Source organism: Mchenga conophoros, linkage group LG7 (genome assembly GCF_057382185.1).
Source record: "Mchenga conophoros isolate Kocher_MC1m ecotype Shallow Benthic linkage group LG7, M_conophoros_male_GT1.1, whole genome shotgun sequence".
NCBI classification, from domain to species: domain Eukaryota; kingdom Metazoa; phylum Chordata; class Actinopteri; order Cichliformes; family Cichlidae; genus Mchenga; species Mchenga conophoros.
In genome coordinates this window covers 30,039,381-30,063,587 of record NC_140532.1, presented here as the reverse complement: position 1 = coordinate 30,063,587, position 24,207 = coordinate 30,039,381, and the positions used below count along the sequence as shown (strand labels likewise).

The following is a 24,207-nucleotide window of genomic DNA, read 5'->3' as shown; positions in this document are numbered from 1 at the left end:
TTAAAATACATATTCTAATATATATTTCTACATCTTTTTTATTAATATGTTTGTGGAAGAAGGAAAAGACCTAATTAAAAAAAATACTATCACGGGCTCTTCAGTTTACCGGATATTAACGCCATAAATTTAGTCTCTGTTGAACTAAACATATACCTCCGGTTACTCACAGAGAAACACCGGAACTCCTCCCACTGAGCATGGGAGAGCCAATCACAACGCAGAATGGATCAGCAAGTCTCCATGGTAACGGAGTATCGTTTGGGGAGGGGCAGACCGGGAGAAAGCAAGAATCTAAAGGTTAAAGTGTTAAAACTCCTCAGTCGGACTCCTCTCTGTGCTTACACTGATCCTCCTCCTCTTGGGCTTCGTGTTTACCTCTTCAGCCTCACTAAGCTACAGACAGCGGACACACAGCAGGACAGGTAACACACCTTCAGATCCTCCATTACGCTTCCATTTTCTCGCTTTTGGAAATCAGAACCTTTGAGGATGAACAAGAATCAACAGGAAGTGTGGAGATTTAAAAATAAAAGCAGGGAGCAGACACAACAGTAAGAGCCTCAAACTAACAGCTGGAGCATCGGCTGTTGTTGATTTGTATGTCTGTGTATGAAGAGAAGCTACTGTTTTCACAGGCCCACACAGTTTACACATAGACGACACAATAAATACACACATTTATGTTACATTTATGTTACATTTATGTTATGTCACTCCACACACAGAGAGATAGATATATATAATATAATGAGGTCATCTAGTGGAGGCAAAGCAGTAAGGTGACGGAGGCTGAAGCTTCATTTAACATTCAAATGATTTAGTGTGACCAGCAGGAAAACGATCCTGCTGTCTGCGTTTGTTTAACGCATGTGGTCATTTTGCTGAAGGTAGCTGCAGTTGTCAGAAAGATGAAGGAAATCTGAAATATTTCACTGTACAAACTTTATTTGTAGAATAAAATAGAAATATTCCATGTGGTACTGTGATATAATGTACTTCAAATCTGAAATACTTGTACTTCAGTTTTTATTTTAACCATAATTTCGTAAATAAATATTTTGCTTCATTACAAACTGCTGCTGATATTGGGCCTGCTCTCTCCTTTTTAACTTCTTTCTTGGAATGAAATGAAAACTTTTCCTTCTTTAATTTTTAATGTTCAGCCTGCAGGTGCTTCCAGCCTCCAGCAGGTGGAGCTGTTTGTCTTTTAGAATCAGAATATTTTATTAATACCTAGGGAAATTATGTGGGTTACAGTTGCTCCAGTACAGTAGCATTGACAAAAACAAACTAGACTATTTATCAATACAATATGTTAAGATATGAGGAAAAGCGCAATTTATACAAGTCACCAAGTGAAACATTCAGGGTTGACAAATTATAAATAAATATCAAGAAACTGACAGCAACATTAGAGTAAGAAGATGTGCGGGCTGTGGATCAGGTTTTTTTTTTTAAGACTTCAAGCTGTTATAAATATCTGGATCAGTTTAGACACAAACTCAGTGAGCCTCTCTTTTTTAACATCTCTCATACAGGTGAGAAAATTTAGTCTTCAGATGACTGACAGCAAGACAATGTAATATGAAAAAACAAAAGAAATAATAAAACAGTACAAGTAACTTGAATCTAACATTAACATATAAGAACAAAAGGATCAAAGGCAACAAAAATGAATAAAACAAAACAAATGCTGAATAAAGCAGATAAATTAGAACAGAAAAATGAAATAGATTTAAATGTATTTACATGAAATCTAATCAGTTAATAAATGAAAGTAGGGCTGAATGAAACTTCATTTAAAAGCCAAAACAATAAAATAATACAGAGGGCTTCCACAGTTTGTTTTAATTTCTTTGATGTTTTGGTAAAATAGCAAAATAAATAAGTTCACAGAGTCGGTGAACGTGTAAAAAGGAAGATTACAAAATTGTTTGCATTATTTAAATATTTAATATTTGTGCATTATTGATAATATTGATATTTATTTTTTAAATATCATAATTAATGTAACCATGTCACTCTTCTACAGTAAAGATAAATCACAGTAAATAAAACAAAAGAAATAATGCTTATAATGCAGACTCAACAAAAATCCAGACTGAAGAGTTCTTAACCCGTTGTGCTGCTCGCAGGTTCTCAGTTCAGACTGATCCAACAGCTCAGAGAGAAACACAGGAAAAAAGTAAAATACAGAAAAACTTAAACGTAATAAACTAAAAACTCTAAACGACCAACTAAAACCAAAACACAGGATGGATAATAATCAATAAGAATTAATAAGAAAGAGTCCCACAATATCGATCCCAATGTTCAATGTTCCGTGACATGATCTTCAAAGAAATAAGAAAGAAATGAAGAAACAGTTATCAAAACAGACTATCTGACCACAGCCCTCATGTCCAAACACACCTGAGCCTGTAGACAGCGCTAATAGGGGGTCAGGTGTGGTTGTGGCCTCAACCTAAAGTCTGGTCCTGCACACAACAGTGAAGATAATCACAGGGATAGAAAAACATCCATGGATGTGGTTTTCTGGAGCGTCCTGGTTGGCTGATCATGGCGGTTCAACGGATGACGCTTTGTCTAAATATGATTTAAGAGGTATCTGTCACACCTCCAGGAAGTGACATTAAAAAATTTTTTTTTAACATAACATTTCATATTTTATCTGGCTGAGGTCAGACAGACACACACAGCACACTGTAGGCTGAGTTAAGGTATAGATCAGCTGTCAGAGTGAAACCTGATTGGTCTGTGTTATGTCAAGGATGGCGGGCACATCGAGACACGACAGAGAGATGGCGATGAATGCCAAGCGCCAGCTGTCCGAGTGTTCAGACCCCATAGAGAGACTCCGGCTGCAGTGTCTGACTCGAGGCTCGTCTGGGATCAAAGGTTTGGGCAGGTGAGCTTCACACACCTGTTCACACATTCAACATTCCAATCCAGAAGAAAAAAAGAAGGAAATTCTGTGTTTATAAAGATGTCAAATCAAATCACTTTTATTGTCACATCACATGTGCAGGTACACTGGTACAGTACATGTGAGCGAAATTCTTGTGTGCGAGCTTCACAAGCAACAGAGGTGTGCAAAGTACAATAACATAAGAACAAGCAAATATAAGAATGGCTAAATCTGAGAATTATATGAATAAATATATGTACAATATAAGAGTGTATACATATTACTGAATGTGTATACTAAATATGTATGTCTACGTGTGTGTATATATGTGTGTGTGTGTGCACATATTTTACAAATTAAATAGAGTAAAAATAAAATAAATATATAAAATATACAGAGGTTGGTAGTACCAACATAAAAAATCTGAGTTAAGAAACAGAATCAAAATTATTAAAAGTTCGCAAACACGTAAAGATGCCCGAGCTTCATCATCACACTGAAAAATAGACTCCAGTCACTCGTTCCTTTTTCCATTTTATCAAACTGAACAACAAACGTCAGCTTCTACAAAGACGAGAACCTGCTGCGAAGCTGCTAATTCTTCTGCTGTGTTAGCCCCCCTAATATAAAACCCCTGGATCCTTAAAAAAAGATTTTTTTTATTCTCTTTAGAAGTAAAAAAAATCTGTGTTTTTAATTTCAGACTGCTTCAGAGTCCTTCGCAGGTCTCTTTTCTCCATGATCAGAAACTATAGGGACCTCTATAGTCAACCAAAGCTTGTCACTTCCATCTGCAGTCGTCTGTTCTGGGCCCTTCTCTCAGATCGGTTCATGACTCAGGCAGACATTCTCAGTTATTCTTTAATGCAGTGGAGTAAATGTCGTGGAGTGTAGGTCCTCTGCTGGCTGTGATTTGTCCCTTTAATGCAGCGGCGGTGGGTTTCGGGGTCAGATGAGAGTAATGAAGCACTCACATCGATGTTTACGCTGAGGTTTTCCTGTCAGATCATCGCTGAGTCGGCACGGCTGCAGGATGTTGTTGTGTTTGTCTTCGTCGTGTTGTTGCTCTTCTTGTGGTTTTCACTCCGCTGATGTTCAGCTGTACACTGTGCAGTAACCTCAGGTCCTGTAATACGCACATTTACTCCCAGCACTGCAGTACTGGAGTACTTTCAGTTTGAGCTGCTGCATACTCTGCTGCTCTACAGCTGGATGATGATTTAAAAACATGAGTTCATAAGATCAGTTGGTGAGCTGCAGTCACAGTAATGACATTATTCATACTTCACACATCAGATCTGAATCCTTCATCCAGCGCTGACTAAAGGAAACAATGTTTCTTTTTTCTAAAGCTACATGAAAGCGGTAAAGACAGAAGTGAAACTGTCTGTTCTGAAGCAGCTCAAATATCAGGGGACTCAGGACTAAAAATACAGTTTACTACTTATTTACTTTAACTGACATATAGACAGTTATAGTTTTTTTAAAATAAAGTTTTACTTTTCAATGGTATAAAACTGAAATGCTGCTGTCTGATTCGCTGATTTTGTTTGTCAGGACCTTCAGAGTGATGGACGACAACAACAACCGCTCGCTGGACTTCAAGGAGTTCATGAAGGGGTTAAACGACTACGGGGTCTTGATGGAGAAGGACGAGGCCACAGCTCTGTTTCAGCAATTTGACCGTGACGGCAGCGGGACCATCGACTTCGACGAGTTCCTCGTCACTCTCAGGGTAAATCAGACCAACGATGAGAGCATGAGATGAGATCGCCTCCTATCAGTCAGCCAGAACTAAAAAATACCCCCAAAGCCCTCCTTCCATACGTTTTTAACAACTGTGGTTTCAGTGCTCGTGTTTCAAGGTGAACAGCTGCTCTGAATAAAAAATAGTTGTGAAGGCCCCTAAATGGCATGGATGTTTTAATCTGCAGTCAGCGATCGTCTGTTTCAAACTACTGAATGATGTGTCATAAGCTGGACTGAACTGAATCTTCACTCCTTTAACTTCCCCTTCTGTTAACTGCAGCCGCCAATGTCCAAGGCCCGGAAGGAGGTGGTCATGCAGGCGTTTCGGAAGCTGGATAAAACGGGTGACGGGGTGATCACCATCGAAGACCTGCGGGGTGTTTACAACGCCAAGTACCACCCCAAGTACCAGAACGGAGAGTGGACGGAGGACCAGGTCTTCAGGACATTCCTGGATAGCTTTGACTCTCCGTATGACAAAGATGGAAAGGTAACGAGCTTCTGACAGGAATGCCAGACAGGCGGTGTCTGTGTGGGTGGAGGTCAGTGACTGTGGCCCACAGACCAGTAGCTCCTGCACTGAAACAGACTTTAGGTGTGCACTTTCCTCAGCGTTGATGAAACTGTATGCTCCTCTCTGAAGGTGACCCAGGAGGAGTTTATGAATTATTACGCTGGTGTGAGCGCCTCCATCGATACAGACGTCTACTTTATTGTGATGATGAGAAATGCCTGGAAACTCTGAATTAGCGGCGTTCTGGTAATCGAGCTCCGTGGTTTTTGGGTGGTGGTAGGAGGGCGGCGAGTATTTCCATTTTGAGGTGTTTTCCATTGTAGAAAAGCTGTGATTAAATTTCCTCCCTGGGGAATCTGGTAATGTTCTGCAGGGTATGTTGTATGGTTTTACTTGTAAATGTGTTCCAATGAGATGGACTCAAAGAACCAGACAACATACAAACTCAGCAGTGAAATCGTTCATTTAGCGTGTTAGTCCACGCACTGCAGGCTGCTTCACTCTGGCTTCTTACTGTGGTTCAACCTAACCAATCAGCTTTTTCTCTTTCACTTTCTGGATGTAAACAAACTGCTGTGTAAACAAACACAGCCGCGCTGTTTCCATGCAGATATGAAACTCGCGCAGAGGTGATCAGTTCTCATCATTTCCTGCTCCACATTTTTATTCTTGCACTCTCCCAGAGCAGCTGTGCATGATTCACACTTCAAAATCATCCTTCTTTATCTTATACTGCGCCTTAATGCAGCCTGCAGTTCAACCTCTGTTTGAAACAAGCTGCTTTATCTCCTCCTACTTTTAAATCAGCTTTCTTCTGATTGGATGATTTGTGAAGTCTGCCTTGGTTCAGCACCCAGTGCTCATGAGCTGTAATATTTACAAAGATCTTTTGGCTCATAGGGAGTATTTTTACATATCATTACCTTTATATTTTAAACTTTAGCATGAGCATCTGACACCATAATATCATGCACAGGTTGGAAAATGTGGAAAATAAGGTGATGAAAAATTAAACATCTCTTAAAAGTTAAGTAAGTATACCCCAAGTAACATGACTGTAACACACCCAAAGAAAGATTCTAGGTCTGACCAACCGTCTCAGTCGTGGGCAAAAAGATGACAGTCAATAAAATTCTAAAAGACAATTTATTGACAAAAAATCAAGAGATAAAGGATAAAACAGTCCAGTGTCCCATTTATGAATCAAATAAAAACACACAGTCCCAAGGCCAGAGCCGGCTATGCCACAATGCCAGTTGCACTCCACGTGTTGCCTTTAACAGGGTTAGAAGTTGTCCTCTGAGACCCACCACCCTGCAAGCATATAGCCAGTGGTCACTCCAGCCTCTGCAATTCTGCTGCCTTTAGGCTGTGGCATATAATAGGCCCTGGCCTATTATATGAGAGACAGAGAGACAAAACGACACTTTCACTATAGAATTCATAGCGCAAAGCCCATCCATCCCAAACATATCTGATTTCATCACATTACTCTCTTTATTTCATAAATAACTTCATATCTATCCATAAACCTGTCTTTAAAGATTTACAGTTAGATTCAGATCACCTCTGTCTAAAGAGCCATCTGACTGCAATTTAAGGTGTTTACAGTTTTTAGGGAATTTCATAACTATTTGAAATGTTACCCCCATACTTTGCTTCATTTAATTTTTTTGTACACAGAACACCTCGAGATTATTGCCTTATTTTGATTTGAGTTTTTTGTTTTTTCAATAATTTTTTGTGCAAATCAAAATGGGCCTATATTGTTACTTTGTTTTTCCAATTTTAAACAAGAAAAAAAAATTGATTATCCTGTATGGATGATTGGATGAAAGAGTGGATGGATGGATGTCAATCAGGTGAGGCACCTCATTTTTTAAAATTTTCCTTTTAAACTTTAAAGCCACACAAGAAGAAACGGGCCGCTGTTTCATTCTGATCTAACCGATGAAGTTGGCCCCTTCCTCTTCATCTCTGCTGTTTGTCTTCATAGTAACACTTTGAAGTACTGTCGTGTTTGATCTCTGTATTTAAGCTGTCATTAAAGCAGGTTTCTTGTACTTGACAGGTGACCCATGATGAGTTTATGAACTATTACAGTGGCGTCAGCGCCTCCATCGACAGCGACGTCTACTTTATACTAATGATGAAAAACGCTTGGAAGCTCTGAATCACATTAAAACTCCAGAATCTAAGCACCTCATGGATTTCCGACAAACAGAATTTGTTTTAAATGATCATAATGATGTGTCTGATCAACTCTGCAGCCTGAATTGTGTCATATTTTCAGTTAGAAGTCATATTCTAAATAAATGCAGTTACACAGATTGGTCCGACTTTTATCATTTTTGTATCGTGTGCACATTTTTCATTACTAATTACATCACAGTGAAACAGCAGGATTTCATTTTCCACTTTATTACTATATACACTGATATGCATTGTGATTAAATAAAAACAATTCCACGTTACATCAACACGAGTACATTTAGACATTTCCATAAAGTATGTACGTTGTATTTAGTACAGATTACAGACTTCTTGTTTCTGAGTATAAAGCGTACATTCCTGTTTTTGTTTCAGCCATTGTGAGGTCGGTTGTGTCAGATATTGAAGCAGCAGCATTGGGTTTAGCATCTCCATGACTACAAACAGAAACAGTTGCTACAGCAACGCATCCACAACCCGCCTACAGACAGCTGAGCTTGCGTGGACATGACGTACACGACTGCTCAGAAGTTGGAGATCACTTTGAAACCTCATGTTTTCAGGAAGAAAAGCTGATTGAGAGAGTCATAAATGGATGTTAAAGTAGAAATACTGATTAATTGTGTAATTTCTATCTAACTAATCATTCTTTTTATGGAATATCTATGTATGTGTAAAGAGGCCCATTTTAAGCAATCATCTGTGTTCTAATGGCACATGATGTTCTCTAAAGGAGTTTTATAATATTAAGAGGCTTATTGATTATTAGAAAAACCTTTTCCCACCACGATGGCACACCTAAAAACTGCTTTACTGATTATAGATGTACTAAATCTGGCTAGTTGCATCTCTGGAGCATTTCTGTGTAGATGTGAAGCTTTAAAATGGCAAAAAGAAGAATGTGTTCAGGCTGTGTGCGTGTTCTAAGAAATGAAGGTGATGCCTTGCAGCCACAAGAAGAAAACAAACCAAATAACACTGGTGTGTATTACTCTCAAGAGAGCACTGCTAAGACCGGTTGGTGGCAGGCCCCCAGCAACCACAGGTTGCTAGGAGAAAAAGGTGTATTCCCCAGCCGGCTGGCAAGTGGTTGCTGTTGGTTGCTGGCAGTTGCTGTGAAACTAAAGCCACAGTCATACAGGCCTAGAGACCAGTGAGTTACTCACTGTCAACCAGCGGCTGCTCGGGAAAAATGTGTATTTCCTGCCCGGTTGGTGAGCAGCTGCTGAAGGTTGCTGATTGTGACTGTGGCTTTGGTCACTTGCAGATTATCGCGGCCGCCTCAGTTTCCATGGAGGGTGCCGACTTCTCTGCAAACATTTACTAACTACTTGCCGAGTAGAAGTAAAACTGTAAAAAAGTCAGACACAAACTGGAAACAGCGCAAGTTTCCCTTCAAAATAAAAGTTTTGCCTTTTGAATCGTGTTGATTGAGGCACAACTTTTACTCTGAATTCAAACATTCTCCGTTTGCAGTTTGTGTCAGACTTCATTTTCATTTCCACTCAGAAAGCAGTTGGAGAGTGTTTGCAGACAAGTCTGTGTCTTCCATGCAAACTGCAGGCGACCATAGCAGCCTGCTAGTGACCAAAGCAACCATGCAATTGATTTCACCCAGCAACAGCTAGCAACCACTTGCCAAACAAGTGAATATGCACATTTTTCCCTAGTGGCCTGAGGATGTGAGGAGATTGCCAGTGTGTAACTACTTAAGTAGTACAGCACCTTTACCCACATGATTGGACGGTTTTTCCAACAATGAGTCAGCCTTTTAATGTGATAAACCTGCACTGCTTGCCTCTGATGTAGATATTCCAATAAAAAAAATCTGTTTAAGGATTCAGTTAGTTAATATTTATGTTCACTTAACTGTAAATTAAAGCAAATTAGCTTTTCCTTCAAAAACATGGTAATTTCTAAGTAACCCCAAAGCTTTGAGTGCTGTACTATGATTCAGATGAGCTTTAGGAGGCTTTACATGTGATCCTGTTTGATATGCATGGTGAACGCTGCAGCATGAGTTTCAGTTCCCAAAGAGTTTAAGTGCAGATGAGTTTAGATACAAGCAGCTTTAAATGACCTCACTGGTGTTGTTCGATTTTTTTGGTTGAGGAATGAGAAAAAAATAAAATACAGATGGTGAAAAATTGAAAAATCTGATAAACAGGTCTTATACCAGACTAGTTTTTGTGAGATGGAGCACTGAGAATTTATGAGTAAATCCATAAGCCGAAGTTTAATTAAATTCATTTCTACAAGACCTGGAGAATAAAAAGCAGGTCCCAAGAGTTCTTCAGGTTGTGGTCATGTGACTCAAGGACTCAAGGTTTAGGTTGTAGAGATCTTACAGGCCCTTTTAACCAATAACAATGTTCCACAGATTGTTTAGGTGGTTCTTCTGTATAGGTCTCTTTGTGGTTCCTTGTTTAATTGTAGTGGCTCCTTTTGGACACTGAGAACGTACTCAGGTTCATTTACAGGGATCGTGGTTACACAGGAGGTATCAGGGATGTTTTATGTGGTTTTAATGGCCTCCAGTATGAGCTTCTAGTAATATTTTTGTTATTTCTTGTGGCCCTTTAGATGGATAAAGTAGGAGCTTTGATCTAGCAACCAGTTAGGTGCTTTGAAGGCTCATTCAGTTGGGTGTTTTGGTCATTTAGGTAGTACACTGGGTCAATATAGATGTACTTTGGGGGTTTAAAGGGTTTCTTTAGATGAGCCACACTCTTAAATATCAAAGAAACTTTCATTTCTCTCTCATCTGTCAACTGAAGCTGTTCACCACCTCCCAGGCAGCCAACACGATCCATAATGCTGAGTTAAAAGATAAAGTGATCACTTAGACGCTGGGATGCCTGGAAGGTAGTTTTATCTGAAAACCACTATTCTATGCTATGTAGTAAAACAGGCAAAAACACAGGTATATATGATTCCTCCAACGACAAATGACTACATGTGGAGGTGTGTCAGTAAAAACATGAAAACACACTTGGCCTCAAAGCAACAAAATAAATCCTGTATTTCAGAGCTGCAGGTCAACAGCCTGCTCTACTCAAAGCTACATTTTGGGTTCAAGTGAAAGATTAAAGCTAAAAAAAAAATCTGTTGGTACAAGCACAAGAATAACAGCCAATTTATCACTTTAAAAATAACAGCAGTGACTAAACACATTAAAATAAACCCGATTATAAAGGAGCAGAACTAAGTTCATATTGTTAGAATAACGTGTAACACATCGTTACTTTAGTTGTCTCAAATGTTTTTGGTTTATGAGTCACAAAAATTAACCACAGGCTGTGTTTTGCTGTCTTTGAATATGAGCTGTGAGCAGCTCCACTGCATAAAAACGTTTTTTCCTTTTTCTGTTTTTTTTTCTTAGCAAGCCTGTTGATGGCTGACTGTCCAAGAAAATGACACAGGAAGCGAGAGAAACACCAAAGTGAGGACAAATTTACACGTTGGTGATTTTTTTTTTTTTTTTTTTTTTTTTAAACGAGTCAATGATGGAGACTCCCCTCACCCCCAACCAGTCACAGCAGATGGCGGCACATGAGCCTGATTCTGCTGAGGCTTTCTGTTATACAGTGGTTCTTAACCTGGGTTCGCTCGAACCCTAGGGGTTCGGTGAGTCGGTCTCAGGGGTTCGGCAGAGCCTTCGCCATGACATGCATGGCTCATTTTGTGCACCAGTAAAAAAATCACATTTTATTTTTCACTAAAGAGGGGTTCAGTGAATGCGCATATGAAGCTGGTGTGGTTCGGTACCTCCAACAAGGTTAAGAACCACTGTCTTATGAAAAGGGAATTTTTCTTCACCCTGTCACCAAATACCAAATGTTGTCATGCTGTCTATTCTCGCTTTACAGCCTGTAAAATGTGACACTCCCACTAATCCTATCACGGCTAGCACTTCAAAACCTTTTTCTTAAGTCCCAGCTGGGAGCCAGCTTCTATACAAAGATGAGACGATTTATTTTGGGTTAAAATGCTGGTGCAAAAGATGCAAAAATATGTTCATGAATCAGAAAAAGAACCCATTCCATGTTAGTGGCAATGGGGAATAAGAGTCTCCACTCATGTTAGCAGCTTGTTGAGGCTGCTACACTTAAAAAACTCTGCTAAACTCAGAGTGTAGCAGAGACAAAGTGATGGATGTGTAACATAATGAACTGAGGATGGTGTGAAATTACTAAATGTTATCACTGTTCATCCTGATGGGAACATCTGAACCAAACGTCATAGGAGAAACTGAGTAATTCTTGTGTATATTTGCTACAGAACTCCAAGATGGAGTTAAAATAAATGTCAAAAGATGACAAAACCTAAAAGAATTTATCCTCTTAGGTTTATGCGCAAATGGGAATCCAGATGAGATACTTCACCAGTAAAAGCTTGGTTTCTGTAAAGTGAACCAAACTTCAGCACTCCATTCAGTGATTTTTCTTTTGGTAATGAATGCCAGATGTCTCGTTCTCTGGACAGAGGTCCAGCATCATTGAAATCCAGGTGAAATGTAAGTGGTAGATAGGCACATCCGGACAAAAAGGCAGCATGTTTGTCTTTCTGTTCTTTCACTTTGCTCTGAAGACCTCGTGAAGTTGGAAGCCCTTTGCTTTAGAGCATCCTGAAGTTTGATAAGTACAGTCTCTGATCCTGTTTGCTCACCACTGCATCACCTACTTGATCTTATAGAAACTGGACATGGTGACGTAAGCCTCCTCCTGTCGATTTGCTCCAAACACCTCAAAGTCATTGACTTCAAATTGTTGCTCAGGCTGCTCGGGTCTTTCCCCAAGCTGGAGGATGTCGATGGGGGAAGGACTGCAGCTCGACAGGCTGTCCTCGGCTTCAGACGAGCTCCTGCTCAACAAGGCAGAGAGCTCCAGCTCCTCGGTGCTGGCGCTGGCAGTACTCCTGCAATCTAAGCTCTGGGTGGAGCAGGGTTCGCTCGACTGAGTGCTGTAAGCAGCAGCAGATGCAGGACTGATCGCAGGCTCTGTTTCCTCACGTGCTGTCGTCTCCACGGGGTAGACTTTGAGATCACTGAGCACCTCAGGTCTGAAGGTCAGCAACAGAGGCTGCAAAACCAGAATGACATCATATTTGTCTACAGCCAATCAAAAGCTCCTTTGTCATGTTCTTTGTCTTAACAATTACAAGTAAATTCACTGGTTTTAACTACCCTACGGTGCAACAGTTAAAAGCAGCTTGATCTAGTACCTCTAAAAAAAACTAATCACAATGTTAAACAGCAAAAACCAACGGGCTGTGCAGAGGCACGCCAGAATTTCACACAGTTAGTTAAATGTCTGCTGCAGACAGCTAATTTTTGTGCTTCTTATTAGTCAAACTGAAAGTTCCAAAGATTCATGTCAAAATGAGTTTCATGAACCTGTAGTGCCTGTTTGATATCTTTTGTACCAGAGAGGTCAAGAGTGCAATGTCAGCATTAATCAGTACAACCGATGCACCGCTCACTGTGCTGTAAAATCCTGGTGTCACATCAAACAAAGCAATGCTTGAGGTTTTACAAACTGTGTTTATAAGCTGATGTGCTCAGCATAGCTCAGCAAGTTGGTCAATAAAAAAGTATCATCAATATGAATGTTTATGTTACTATGTTGATGCCACAGTTTTGACTACAATTGCTCTTTGGTAGGGGTACCACCACCTGAAATCTCATCTAAGTAAGATTTTGTGTTGTGATTTCTACAACTGGTCCTGTCGCTCACACGTGACCTGATGTTGCTTTGCAGTGTTTTTATTTTTTATCTGACAGTAGAATAACTCACATTGTTTGGCTTGCAGATCTGCACCAGAGTCTGTTTAGGATGCGGGATGCTTGGCCACATGTAGGTAAATATCCTGTGGAATAAAAAGGAAAGAAACTTAGTGAAGGGAACTCACTACTCAGATTGTTCTGACAGAAAGTAGACGTCATACTTGTTTTTCCAGAGGATGATGATGATGATGATACTAAAGGTCACCATCAGCAGAGAGACCAGACACACTCCGACTTGGTACGGTTCCACCTGTACTCCACTGGTCTGCTTCTGGAGGTTTTCTTCAGGAAGGAGAACAACACAGATCATTACTGATATCAGTGTTTAAAAAAGGTTGTGCAGCAGGACTAGACTATTGTTCTTACCAGGGGTAAGGAAAGTGAACGTTTCACTCCACTCACTCCACGTGCCCTGAAACATCTTTGGGAGTGTTCGCGCCCGCACTTTGACATAATACTTTGAGCCTTTTTTAAGGTATCCCATGTTGATATTTATGAAGTCCTGGGATGAGGTGTTCTGAATCTGTGGTCAGAGAGAAAAGAAAACATTTCAGTCATTGCAAAACATTGTATGATATTGTTGATGTAAAACAGTCTTTTTATGTTGAAGCACGTCCTCATACAAGATAGGACAAGTATTAAATTCCAGATGACCTGTAATGTAGCGCTGGTCCCTTTTGACTCTACTGGAACTACAGTTTTCAAAAGAAACAACATATTTTACACAATAAGGTTTAAAACTGGTGAATGGAACCATTAAATTATCAGGAGAGTGCTTAAAATTTATCATTGTGTGAGAAACTGTGGAAATCAATTTGACCTCGATTGGAACCAGGTGCTTTCTACCAGAGAAAAGGTAAGACGATGCTCTCAGATTTGTCTGCATTACAGTTAATATCACAGGAACTTCAGAGACTACTACTGGGCAAACCAAACACTGAAAGATTTACTCATTAGATTGTTTAACATTAAAAACAACCCACAATACAACAGTCTCTCTAGGAGAAACTATGTCTGATGTTATAGCGAAAACCTGAAAGTCTTGAAGTAGAATGTGAGATTGCACTTCTGAGCTATACTTTTTAGATCACTGTACCATGATTTCCCCAGCTGTCTCGATCTGAAACTGGAATTCCTGGTTCTTCACTTTCAGGTAGTCCTTTTGGTACGGGATCTGAATCCAAATCTTAGCCTCGTTAGACTCTTCTTGGAAGGTGATGTTAAACACCTGAGGACTCATTGGTTTAACTGCAGGGACAGCACACAGAGAGAGGACAGCAATGATAGCAGCTTTGGGCACGCAGAATTCAAGACTTTTACATTTCTATACTGGAAAAAAGGAAATGAACATGAAGTCTGACAGGCAGTGCAGTGGTGACTCTTCACCAGGCAGCTACTGATGTTTAGAAGCATTTGTAAAGTCTGAAAATGTAACCAGATGACATGTTTACCTATGTTCTTCAGGTAGAGTTTTTGTGAAATCCTGCCGCCACTCTTTAAGTAGACAGTCAGCCTGAGTTCCGACAAGGGCTTCAGGTCTGGGGAGCTGAATGTATCACTGTATGTCTCCATGCACTTCTCCATTACGTTGCTGTCATAGCTGAACAGAAGAGCAGTGACCTGCATCAGTATCTGAATTTCCTCTGACATGCAGCACAGTACTGAACGTTATATCAAAGGTTTACCACAGGGTCATCCTCTCAATGCTGTCGCCTCCATCACCTCCACCCTCTTCATCATCCTCGTCATCATTTCTGCCTTCAAGCAGCTTGCAGGTCAAATTGCATCTTTTCATCATGATGTGAGACGTGCAGCTGATTCTGGGCTCTGAGATGAAAAACACTTTCAGACATTTCTCCACTTTTTGAGTATTACACTCTTGTCTTTTAACTTTTTTTTTCTGTCAGTTAGCAGTATATATATCATATACTACCAAAGATGTCTAACCACGGCTGATTTGCAGCCCATGTGCCTTAAGCTGATTTAAGATTAAGCTTTACATACAACATGCCAACACAGACATGAAAACAATCAGGAAGGGAAACAGCAGTGAAATAAATGCAAACTACATCAAAAAACTTCCATGTCACTGATCAAATATTTGTCTTTATCATTAACACCAGTTTATGCTTTTATCTCTGAGTGTTTCAGATCTTTAAGAGTGAAAAAAGACTAAATAAATGTTTTTTGCTTGTTCAAAGCCCCACTGACTGTTCCTGTGGTTAAGTATGTTGATTAAGTAGATTGTGGGTGATTTAATTTATTAAAATGTAAAACTTTGAATTTCATGGTGATGCCAGTTTATTATCTTCTGGTCCAATATCTTGCATCATGAACACTATTTATTGCTGACTTGTTTAACCCAAACAGTGACATAGCATGAAAGCTGTGATAGACTATATCCAAATTGCTGAATTGATTTCTTTCTAATCAGAGGTTACTGAGAAACCATCACATAACTCAACAGCACACTGGAGTCCCTCCTGATACGCAGATAACTGCATCATCAGCATAATTTTGAAACCCTGCCTCTGCAGCTGCCTGTCACTACAGTATGAAGTGCTTTGAGAACATTTTTATTCCAATTTGTCACAGTATAAATAACTAATTCTCTTTGATTTTAGGGATGCAACACAAAAATAATTATTCTGTAGTAACTCGTTGAAGGAAAACTGACTGTGCATCATCTGCATAAAAATGAATACCGAATTTTCTTCAGTTTTTAATTATAAGACTAATTGGAAGCATTTAAGCAGAGGGGGGGGGGGGGGGGTGCAGAGGTTAGCACTGACTACCTGTAGCAGCCTCTCACACTATGACAGCTAGGTTAGGCTCCAGACCCCCCGCCCTCACTCTGGCAACCCCAGGACGATAAACTGGGTCGCGAGAAAGGAGAAAACGCTGAGGCTGTAGATGTCTCTGTTTACCAAACACAATATGCTGCATGACAAAATCTTACCAGTGACTTGACATGTTGAACTTACAACCATGTTCAACACCACAACACTTTGAAGCTGCCAGCATGATTAAATCGTGTTATACAAGTTGTTAAAATAACCACAACTTTTCTTCCTGACTTTGCAGTTATTTATAGTCACTGCTTTACTTCGCATTAACTGCCTGAACGCCGAACAGTGTCCTTGCTCACCTTAAATACGTGCATTTAACTTTATTCATACCATTGCTTATTATAAACTGCTTTTATGTGTTTTTACTGCTAAATGGATGGCTTACGTAGGGTGTTGCCAGTACACTAAAACTGCATGCACTAAGCAGAACCTCTAAACTGTCAGCTATGTGTGAAGATTTAACCACAGGAGGAATTTTAAGCACCTGATCCAGTCCACCGCGGTGCAGAAACTGAACCGAGTGAAGCTCTGATGGAACAAAAAGCAGAGCATCAGCGCAGCCCCACGAGCACAGAGACGAAGCTGTGTTTACTCCCAACTGTCACGCTGATAACATCACTGCTTCTGATTTTGTTTGTGCCTACGAGCCGATGTGCACGAGAAGGCTGATTATTAAATCAATCCCGGATATCGAAAGCTGATGATGGGACTTAACAGGTGTCTCATTTTTCTTCCGAATTTGTGCCCCAAAGCTGAAGTGAGTGTCTCATAAAACTCCTGAAATGATGATTATTCATTTGTTTTTGTCTTAAGAGATACAAATTGTTCACGCTTCTTCGAAATTAACGGTAACCACACTTGAGCGCAAAGTCATTTAAGGATTTTAAAGAGTCTCTTCATGAAGCTTTTTAATTTTGAGCCATTATGCTCAGGTAAGTGCTCCACAGGTGCAATAATTCATCTCAGATAATATGTGCTGCAAATATAGCCCCCATCAAAGATCCAAACTTTACATTTTCTAATATTTTTTCTGTATTTGTATTTCCGTGAAAGATACTAATGTAAAAAAAATCACCCCCAACATTCCTGTGCTAACCGCATGTTTTAAAATCTTCTTACCCATGTCGGGGTCTCCATCTCCGCTCTGAGCCTCACACACAGCTGGCAGCAGCAGCAGCATCACGGCGATCCTCCAGCCGAACTGCATCTCATCACCGAGTCTCCGTCCAGCTGCACACACGCTCACCTGCCGCTCTGCTCTTTCATAACCCGCCGTCACACCAGCTGAGAGCTTTTCTCGTCAGCAGGCTGGGAGAGAGGAAGGAGGAGTGGCTAGTCTGCAGAGGAAGGAGGAGGAGGCGGGGGCGATGCTGGGTAGTTGAGGTCTTACAGGACGCTCTGTAAATCAGAAAACATCCTTGATTTGGAGACTGCGGGGTCTGTGTGGTTAGAAGGCTGACGGACAGTTAACTCTCAGATGACAGATTATTAGGAACGTTCAGGGCTCAGTCACATGGACACAACAACATTTTTTGACACCAAATGAAATTAAGCCCACATAGACACATTTAGAGCAAACATGTTTGAGTTCATTTATTTTTGAGCAAATGTAAAATAAAAAGCGGCAGATCAAAGAACAATTAATATTCCTTCACTTTATTGTCTCGGACAGGAGAAAATCATCTTAGATCAATCAACAAACATCACAAAAAACAACAAACAAACCAGACAACATCAAACAACTAATAGCATAATAAAAAGCTTAAAAAAACATTATAAAAACAACACAAGGAAAAAAAATACAACAAACAATCAGTGCTCAGTCTGGTGTAAAAGTATGCTGATGTGTAGAGACTCGGTCCCTCCACAGTTTAAGAGCAGAAACAGTGACAAGCTGATGTTTTAACCTCGACCTCGATCAGAACCGTCGCCCCATCAGACCTCTGACATCTGTGGGAGCGTGCAAGTTCAGAGAGCAGAGCAATGAGTGGGTGCAGAGTAATGACTGGAAAACAAGCAGAGAACTCTAAAAGTGACTGGAGGTGAAGAAGCAGTGTTTGGACCAGCTGCAGTCCTGAAAGTAACCACAGACTGACACCCGAGCAGCGACCTGAGATGAAGGTGTGAAGAAAGTGCTCAAAGTCGCTGATGGAGGAAAACAGCTTCTTCTTCACAAGCTCATTAAGGTGAAAGTTATTAATACATTCTTAGCATATATTTAAACCATGTTTCCCTCTGGTTACATTCACACATGCCAACTTTAGTCATCTAAAGACCCCCTGAGCAGACCCCCCCTCCCAAATCACTCCCCACCTACAAGCCTGCCCTCAGAAAGTCCCCATAAAGTCATACAACCAGAACTGTGGCCAGGTTCATGAAATCCATCCCACCTGTTCATGTGTGATCTCACTGACTGACAGACATAAAACGTTCCTCCGCAGAGGGCTGAGACTTGCCCCAAAAACATGAAGAAATGAGCAACGCTGAAGTTAAGTCTTGAACATTCAGACTCACTCATGATTTAATGAGCGATGGAGCTGATCTGGGGTCAGACAGATGCTGCAGCAGCTCGGTGATGATTCCAGGTCTCTGTTTTTGTTGTGTTGGCAAGAGAATAACAGCAGAGATGGATGCATTTTTGCTGCTTTTAGAGTTCGTGTTCACCTTTAAACCAAAACATCAGCAACTCTATACAGGTGTGCCACGGGCAGGGGGATGGACCCACGGTATGGCACAAGTGTTTGTGTTATGTTGTATATTGACTTCAAATCAAATGTTCAGAGTGTCAAACTTGAGTGTCCTGGGAGGCGGAAAAGAGTGAAAACAGGAATTCTTTCGATAGTGGTGAGGCGATGTGGAGCTTTGTGTCTAAGGTTTGTTTTGGGGGTTTGTTATTCGTCCAGAGTTAGAGCTGACAAAAGCTGCACAGACTATAAACGTATCTGCTGTATAAATAAACTCAACGCGCCGGATGTAAAGAGCCAGAAGGTAAAAATAGCAGTTATCAGTCTGTGGGAAATGTTCTCTCTGCCGTGACCAGACTGTACACTTTTTATCTTTTCTAGCCATCTTTGTGCGCAGACCTGTTGTTTTCCAGGCTTGTGAGAGGGTGAAGTTTGTGCAGCTCTGAGCGAACCTTTGCCAAACAGCAACCATGGAGCTGAAAGTCTAACCAGTAACCTACAAACCACTTCCTGTCTACTCTGGTTTGTTTTCAAATGAGGCCAGCATCTGTTTTAGTTTACTACGAGCTTCAAATTCAGAGGCAAGGTCGCCGATCACCCCGAACTTGGTCATATGTTAACGCGCCATTATTCACAGAAAAAATAAAGACATCAGCTTTGACGTCAGGAGTTCAGATTTCTGTCAGTTTGCAGTTTTGCTTCATTCCCCTCACACCAACAACTTCTCTGTTTCCCTAAATGAGTATTTAGTTTCTCTGCAGCCCGCAGCCTCAGCGTGGTTTGCTCTGTTTCCTTCTCAGCTACAGGGCCAGACGCACTGCATGTTTCAGGTCGCAACACAGGGCATGCTGGGAAAACTGTGGTGCAATACCTGCTGCCTCAACCTCTAATCTGTAGAGTCGACTGTATGAAGGCAGCAGGAACTGCACAAACACCGCAGTCGGAGGAGAAAAGGGGTTAAAGTTTGAAGCAGCACTGGTTTATTTTAAGCCTCCAAAGGCTTCAGCAGCACAACTCATGAGGTTCAAAATGCACAAAACTGGAAAAATCCAACACTAATGACTATTCAGAGAGGCTCAAGGAACACCAGCGGGGTTTAACCTCCACAACAACCAGCAAATCTGCAGTTTGAAGTTACAAAGTTGCAGGCATGGTGGGAGATGACAACTGTGCAACGAAGACACAAACTGCAAAAAGAAGACGCTTCACAAACCTCTTCAACCCTGAGCCGGAGAAACACTAAATGTAATCTTGCACTTGTGTTCGTTGCCTGGTTAAGTTTTGGCACCTAAACGAGTCACTCAACAACAGAAACAAGGTCACGGTTTGTGTTGTGATAGAACAGTTTCCTCTTTTTTCACGACTCGAGTATCCTGGTGCCGGCATGAAACAACATTCAAACTGAAATAAGTTTAGTTTGAAAATCATGTTGATTGCAGCAAAATACAAACGGGGAAAATGTATGTATGTGTGTATGATGGATCTCAACTCTGACTGAACTAACACTTCAGACTCAGTGTATTTCACAGTTTTGTGTATTTAACAACAAAATAAAAGTGCGCTAGACGGAAAATCACAGCTGTTCCATCGCTGAGCCATGAAAACTGTCATAGCTTCAAACAACCTCCCAGGGCAGCGGTGCGACCGTGGCCCCAACAGGAAAAAATAGTTTGTTGGTAGTTTGATTTGATCAAAATCTTTGATCGTTTTTCCATCCCACAACAACAAACTTTATTTTATCAGGGCTTGTTAAAACTGTGAGCCACGTTTCTGACATCCGCTCACATCTGCCAGTGATGGAGAAGGAGAGGATGGCTGTCAACGGGGTGACCTGCAGTTAACATGACACCTTTGTTTGGGTGCCTACTCTCCTGTCAACAAGCAAAAATTACCTCAAAGCCACAAGCTATGCAACTTTATGCAGAAGATGATAGAAACTATCACAATGAAAAGGAAACACAACTTAAATCAAGACCAGGGAACTACTGACTGGGTGAGGCTGGGTGGAAGGTGGCTCCAACAGGGGTTTTACCCTGTTTGACTTGAATTTATTAAGGGGGGAAAGTATGGTAGGAGGTGACAGAGCACACGAGAGTATGACTCAGAGAAATGTGCTGCTCAACGGACGCAACCAATGATTAGAGCAAACACTGAACATGTTAAAAACTGAACATGTAGAAGAAATCAGACTTTAACTTCCTTTAAAGATTTCTGGATTCATCTGCCTTCTAAAAATCTCCACGGGAGGGAGAACCTGCTCATTTAGCAAAGATAGTTAGCTGTTACGCTAATGTAATTTCATCTTTTTTGTCATTAAGGTAACGTGTACAGGTGCTGTATTCATGTTGTATAATAAACAGCTAGGCTAAAAATGGGCTAGCTTCAGATGAGGCTAGCTGTGGCCACTGGTGTTGGGTTCTCAGCAGATATTTGGCTCCTAGTTTGTTGCACTGACTGTGTTTATATGCTATTTGTATTTGTGTATCATGAGGCAGTGGTGGGTGGAGATAACACCCGGTGGGTACGAAGGTGAGGTGTTGGTGGGGCGTCGAGCTTTCGAATGCATCTGTGGGTGGCAGCTGTGGTTAACGTGCAGTTTTCGGCTTTTAGGAGGCAACCTGGAGAAAATCATGGAAGGAAGAAGGAGATGGTGCGATCCTTCGACTGCAGCGACACAAGGCGGGGCAGTAGCAGCTGCCTGCACCTCCACAACGTTCATGGAGGTGAAGATTTAAGGAAGCTGCCGTGCTGAAAGAGCACAAGTCTTCAGTCTTAGGACGGTGCTGCGCTCTCTCTGCTGCACCTTATCTGGGAGAAGAAGCTCTCCCCCGCCCCCACCAAACCACACGCCTGAGGTTCCTATCTCCGCTCAGCATCGCAAAACATCTTCAGCTGTGGTTTCATGTGTTCAGTCGCCTCCCTCTGAGTTGCTGATGGGAATCTGATGAGCCACCTGTTTACGCTGAGTGTTGTGGTTCTGAATCCTGGGGGGTTCAAGATACTGGGAGCAGCGAAGGAGGGAACTCTGCATCACCCGCACGAACACAACATAGAGAGTGTATACGAAGAAGATAAGGATGTACACAGTCAGGCTGCTGCTCTGCCACACAACATCAACAGCAATGACACGTGAAAGATGGCTTCAGGTCTGAAAGCTTAACTTCAGGTTAAGCTGTTCTGCTTTCCTCCAACAGAACAGCTTTGCATGATCCACAGTCCTGGTTTAATTCGTACTGCTCCTTTATGCCGCCCTGTGTCCTGTGTCTTTAATCCTCACAGGGATTACCTTTACAGGTGGCACGTGACCTCTGACCTGTAACTTTATATATATATGTATGTATGCATGTATATAAACATGAGTATATAGGATAACAGCCTCCATTTAAAATGTGTACACATTGACAAGTCTAATTACTCTGTGACTGAATGTAAAACTGAACTGCCCCTGATTCAACCTAAGTTAACATGAGATTATGGTTTTGTTTTTATGACTGTTTCAACACACTAAATATAAATCTATAATATAAAGTCGTAATTTTAGTTAAAAGAAAAAACTGCAAAGTAATTAGAGAATTCGCACTGTGCTGATTAGCTGTACCTGTATTTATATATGTCACTCACATATTCAAAATTTCACCTGTAATAGAAAAATATCACTTTTAATAAATCAGCATCTGGACAACAGAGTTGATTGAAAGCTAAATGATGCAACTGCGAACGTTAAATAGTTTAAAGCTGTTTTTGTTTGTAAAATGACAGAAATGGAAAGTCACAGACACGTATGTCCACCTAACAGATAAAATGAGGAAGTAAACTGCCTTTATAGACATTTAAAAACATACTTAACTCAGTACAACATCGTGTTATAAACAGCAGTTCAGATTCTGATTTAAACAACTTTATTTCCTTCTTTATTACATTTATTTTGAAAATCGTCTTAAATATAAACTGTACTTTGTTCTGACATATAACCCTGTTTTCTTCATGCTTATCTAAGAGCCCAGAAGTACAAACACATGAGCTTATCAGTTTATTGTAGTTTGACTTTATCTTATTCTAATGATATAAAAACTGATCGTATGTTTCGGGAAATGTCAGCTTGCACACATGATTACTGCTGCTGATTAAAGTGTGTCTGAAACTTCAATAAAATTATAATAAAATTTTTGTGTTTTGTCATTTTGATCTAACCTTGGAGTGCAGTTTGTTATCATGTCTAAACTGTACAGTTGTAAACATTAACAGACAAATGAAAACCTGAGCTGTCAGTGATGTGAGATATGTTCCTCACTGTTTTATTTAATATGTTAAAAGATGGATTTTTTTCATCTTTAAAGTGTAAAAATTGAGGTGATGAACTTAAATAACACTTGCACAGATTATTTTCATATATGAACTTACCACAGCAAAATACCGTCACAGCAAAGACGACACTCAGGGGCCCGTGTGAGGGGACCGTGGGCAGTTGACTGTGGCCCATATTGCCAAGAAACGTAGAGAAATGTAGGGCACATTCGGTTCCCCTAGATATGTTTGTAATTTTTTTTTGCTGATTAGACTTTGTGTGCAATCGTAATTTAAGAAAATAATACTAATATCTTTCTGTTTTGTCACAGGTGCAGAGCCCAGATGTGCTCCACATTTCATGCTGCTGCACAGAAGCTGAGCCCATCTGGTTCCCACAGCTCAGGTACATGACCAACATTTGCTTGTATGGTGCGTGGACCATAATGTTACTCAAAAAGGGGGGAAAAGCTACTTTTAGCCACTCCCTTATTCACAGGGGGTTACTACATTGTTGGTTTGGCAGATTTTTTCACCAGATGTACTTTAAACTGAATTTATTTGCCCTTCCAAACTCAGACCAGGGATTCTTTGTTTGACATTCAAATACATAAACCACTGTACTGTGGAGCATGCTCTCAAAGGAGGGATGAAAAAAAATTTTTTTTTTTTTAGTCTTTTTAGAAAATACAGTGCAGCCTAGAAGGGCACAATCCACACTTATTACATTTGGGCCCTAAAGTGGGCATGAGCTGTCAGCAGTTTTGCCACTATGCACGGTCCATAGAAAACTATCATGGGATTCAGGGTTTTCTTTGGGCAGTCTATAGTGGGACAGCAATAGACTTGCTTAAAAGTGTTCCAAAAGGGCAAAACTGCTACGGGTCCTACAAGGGTTTTCTGTGAGCACACCAAATGGGGTCCCAAAGGGCAAAACAGCTGTTCTGTGTGGTGACACCCACTTGGAGCACACATGGGCTATGTTGTTTTGTCCTGCCCAAACAGCTCCACAGTTCACCCACTGCCAATGCTGTGGGCCAGCACAGGCCCATAGCATTGGCAGTGGGTCCCATTAGGGCCTAACTGTAACATCTAGTGTTATCAGCAGCAGTTTACAAAGACATCAAATTAATAGTGAGGAGAAATGATTTTATCTGGTTCCAGGTTCTCACGTGGCCGATCACTGTCATAAAACTGATCAGATTTTATATAACCTCCAT

General features: G+C 40.8%; 2 protein-coding genes across 3 annotated transcripts; one reads left to right on the top strand and one right to left on the bottom strand.

The window, feature by feature from the left end:
- The first annotated feature begins 240 nt into the window (after positions 1-240).
- capslb (calcyphosine-like b) lies at positions 241-7,504 on the top strand. 2 transcript variants are annotated; one of them, XM_085278807.1, is made up of 6 exons: positions 241-425; positions 2,774-2,911; positions 4,469-4,646; positions 4,941-5,150; positions 5,304-5,420; positions 7,246-7,504. In XM_085278807.1, the coding sequence occupies exons 1-5, from the start codon at positions 244-246 to the stop codon at positions 5,403-5,405; spliced, it is 810 nt and encodes a 269-aa protein (XP_085134933.1). In that variant the 5' UTR covers positions 241-243; the 3' UTR covers positions 5,406-5,420; positions 7,246-7,504. The 2 variants fall into 2 exon arrangements, with proteins under 2 accessions (XP_085134933.1, XP_085134932.1); XM_085278806.1 differs by lacking the exon at positions 5,304-5,420.
- Positions 7,505-7,562: 58 nt separating this feature from the next.
- On the bottom strand, positions 7,563-17,288 carry il7r (interleukin 7 receptor). Its single transcript, XM_085278805.1, has 8 exons — positions 17,139-17,288; positions 14,856-14,997; positions 14,622-14,770; positions 14,267-14,418; positions 13,537-13,693; positions 13,332-13,452; positions 13,181-13,253; positions 7,563-12,466 (listed from the first exon to the last, which is right to left on the bottom strand). Exons 1-8 carry the CDS (start codon positions 17,224-17,226, stop codon positions 12,065-12,067), a joined length of 1,284 nt encoding a protein of 427 aa, XP_085134931.1. The 5' UTR covers positions 17,227-17,288; the 3' UTR covers positions 7,563-12,064.
- Between the last annotated feature and the right edge of the window lie 6,919 nt (positions 17,289-24,207).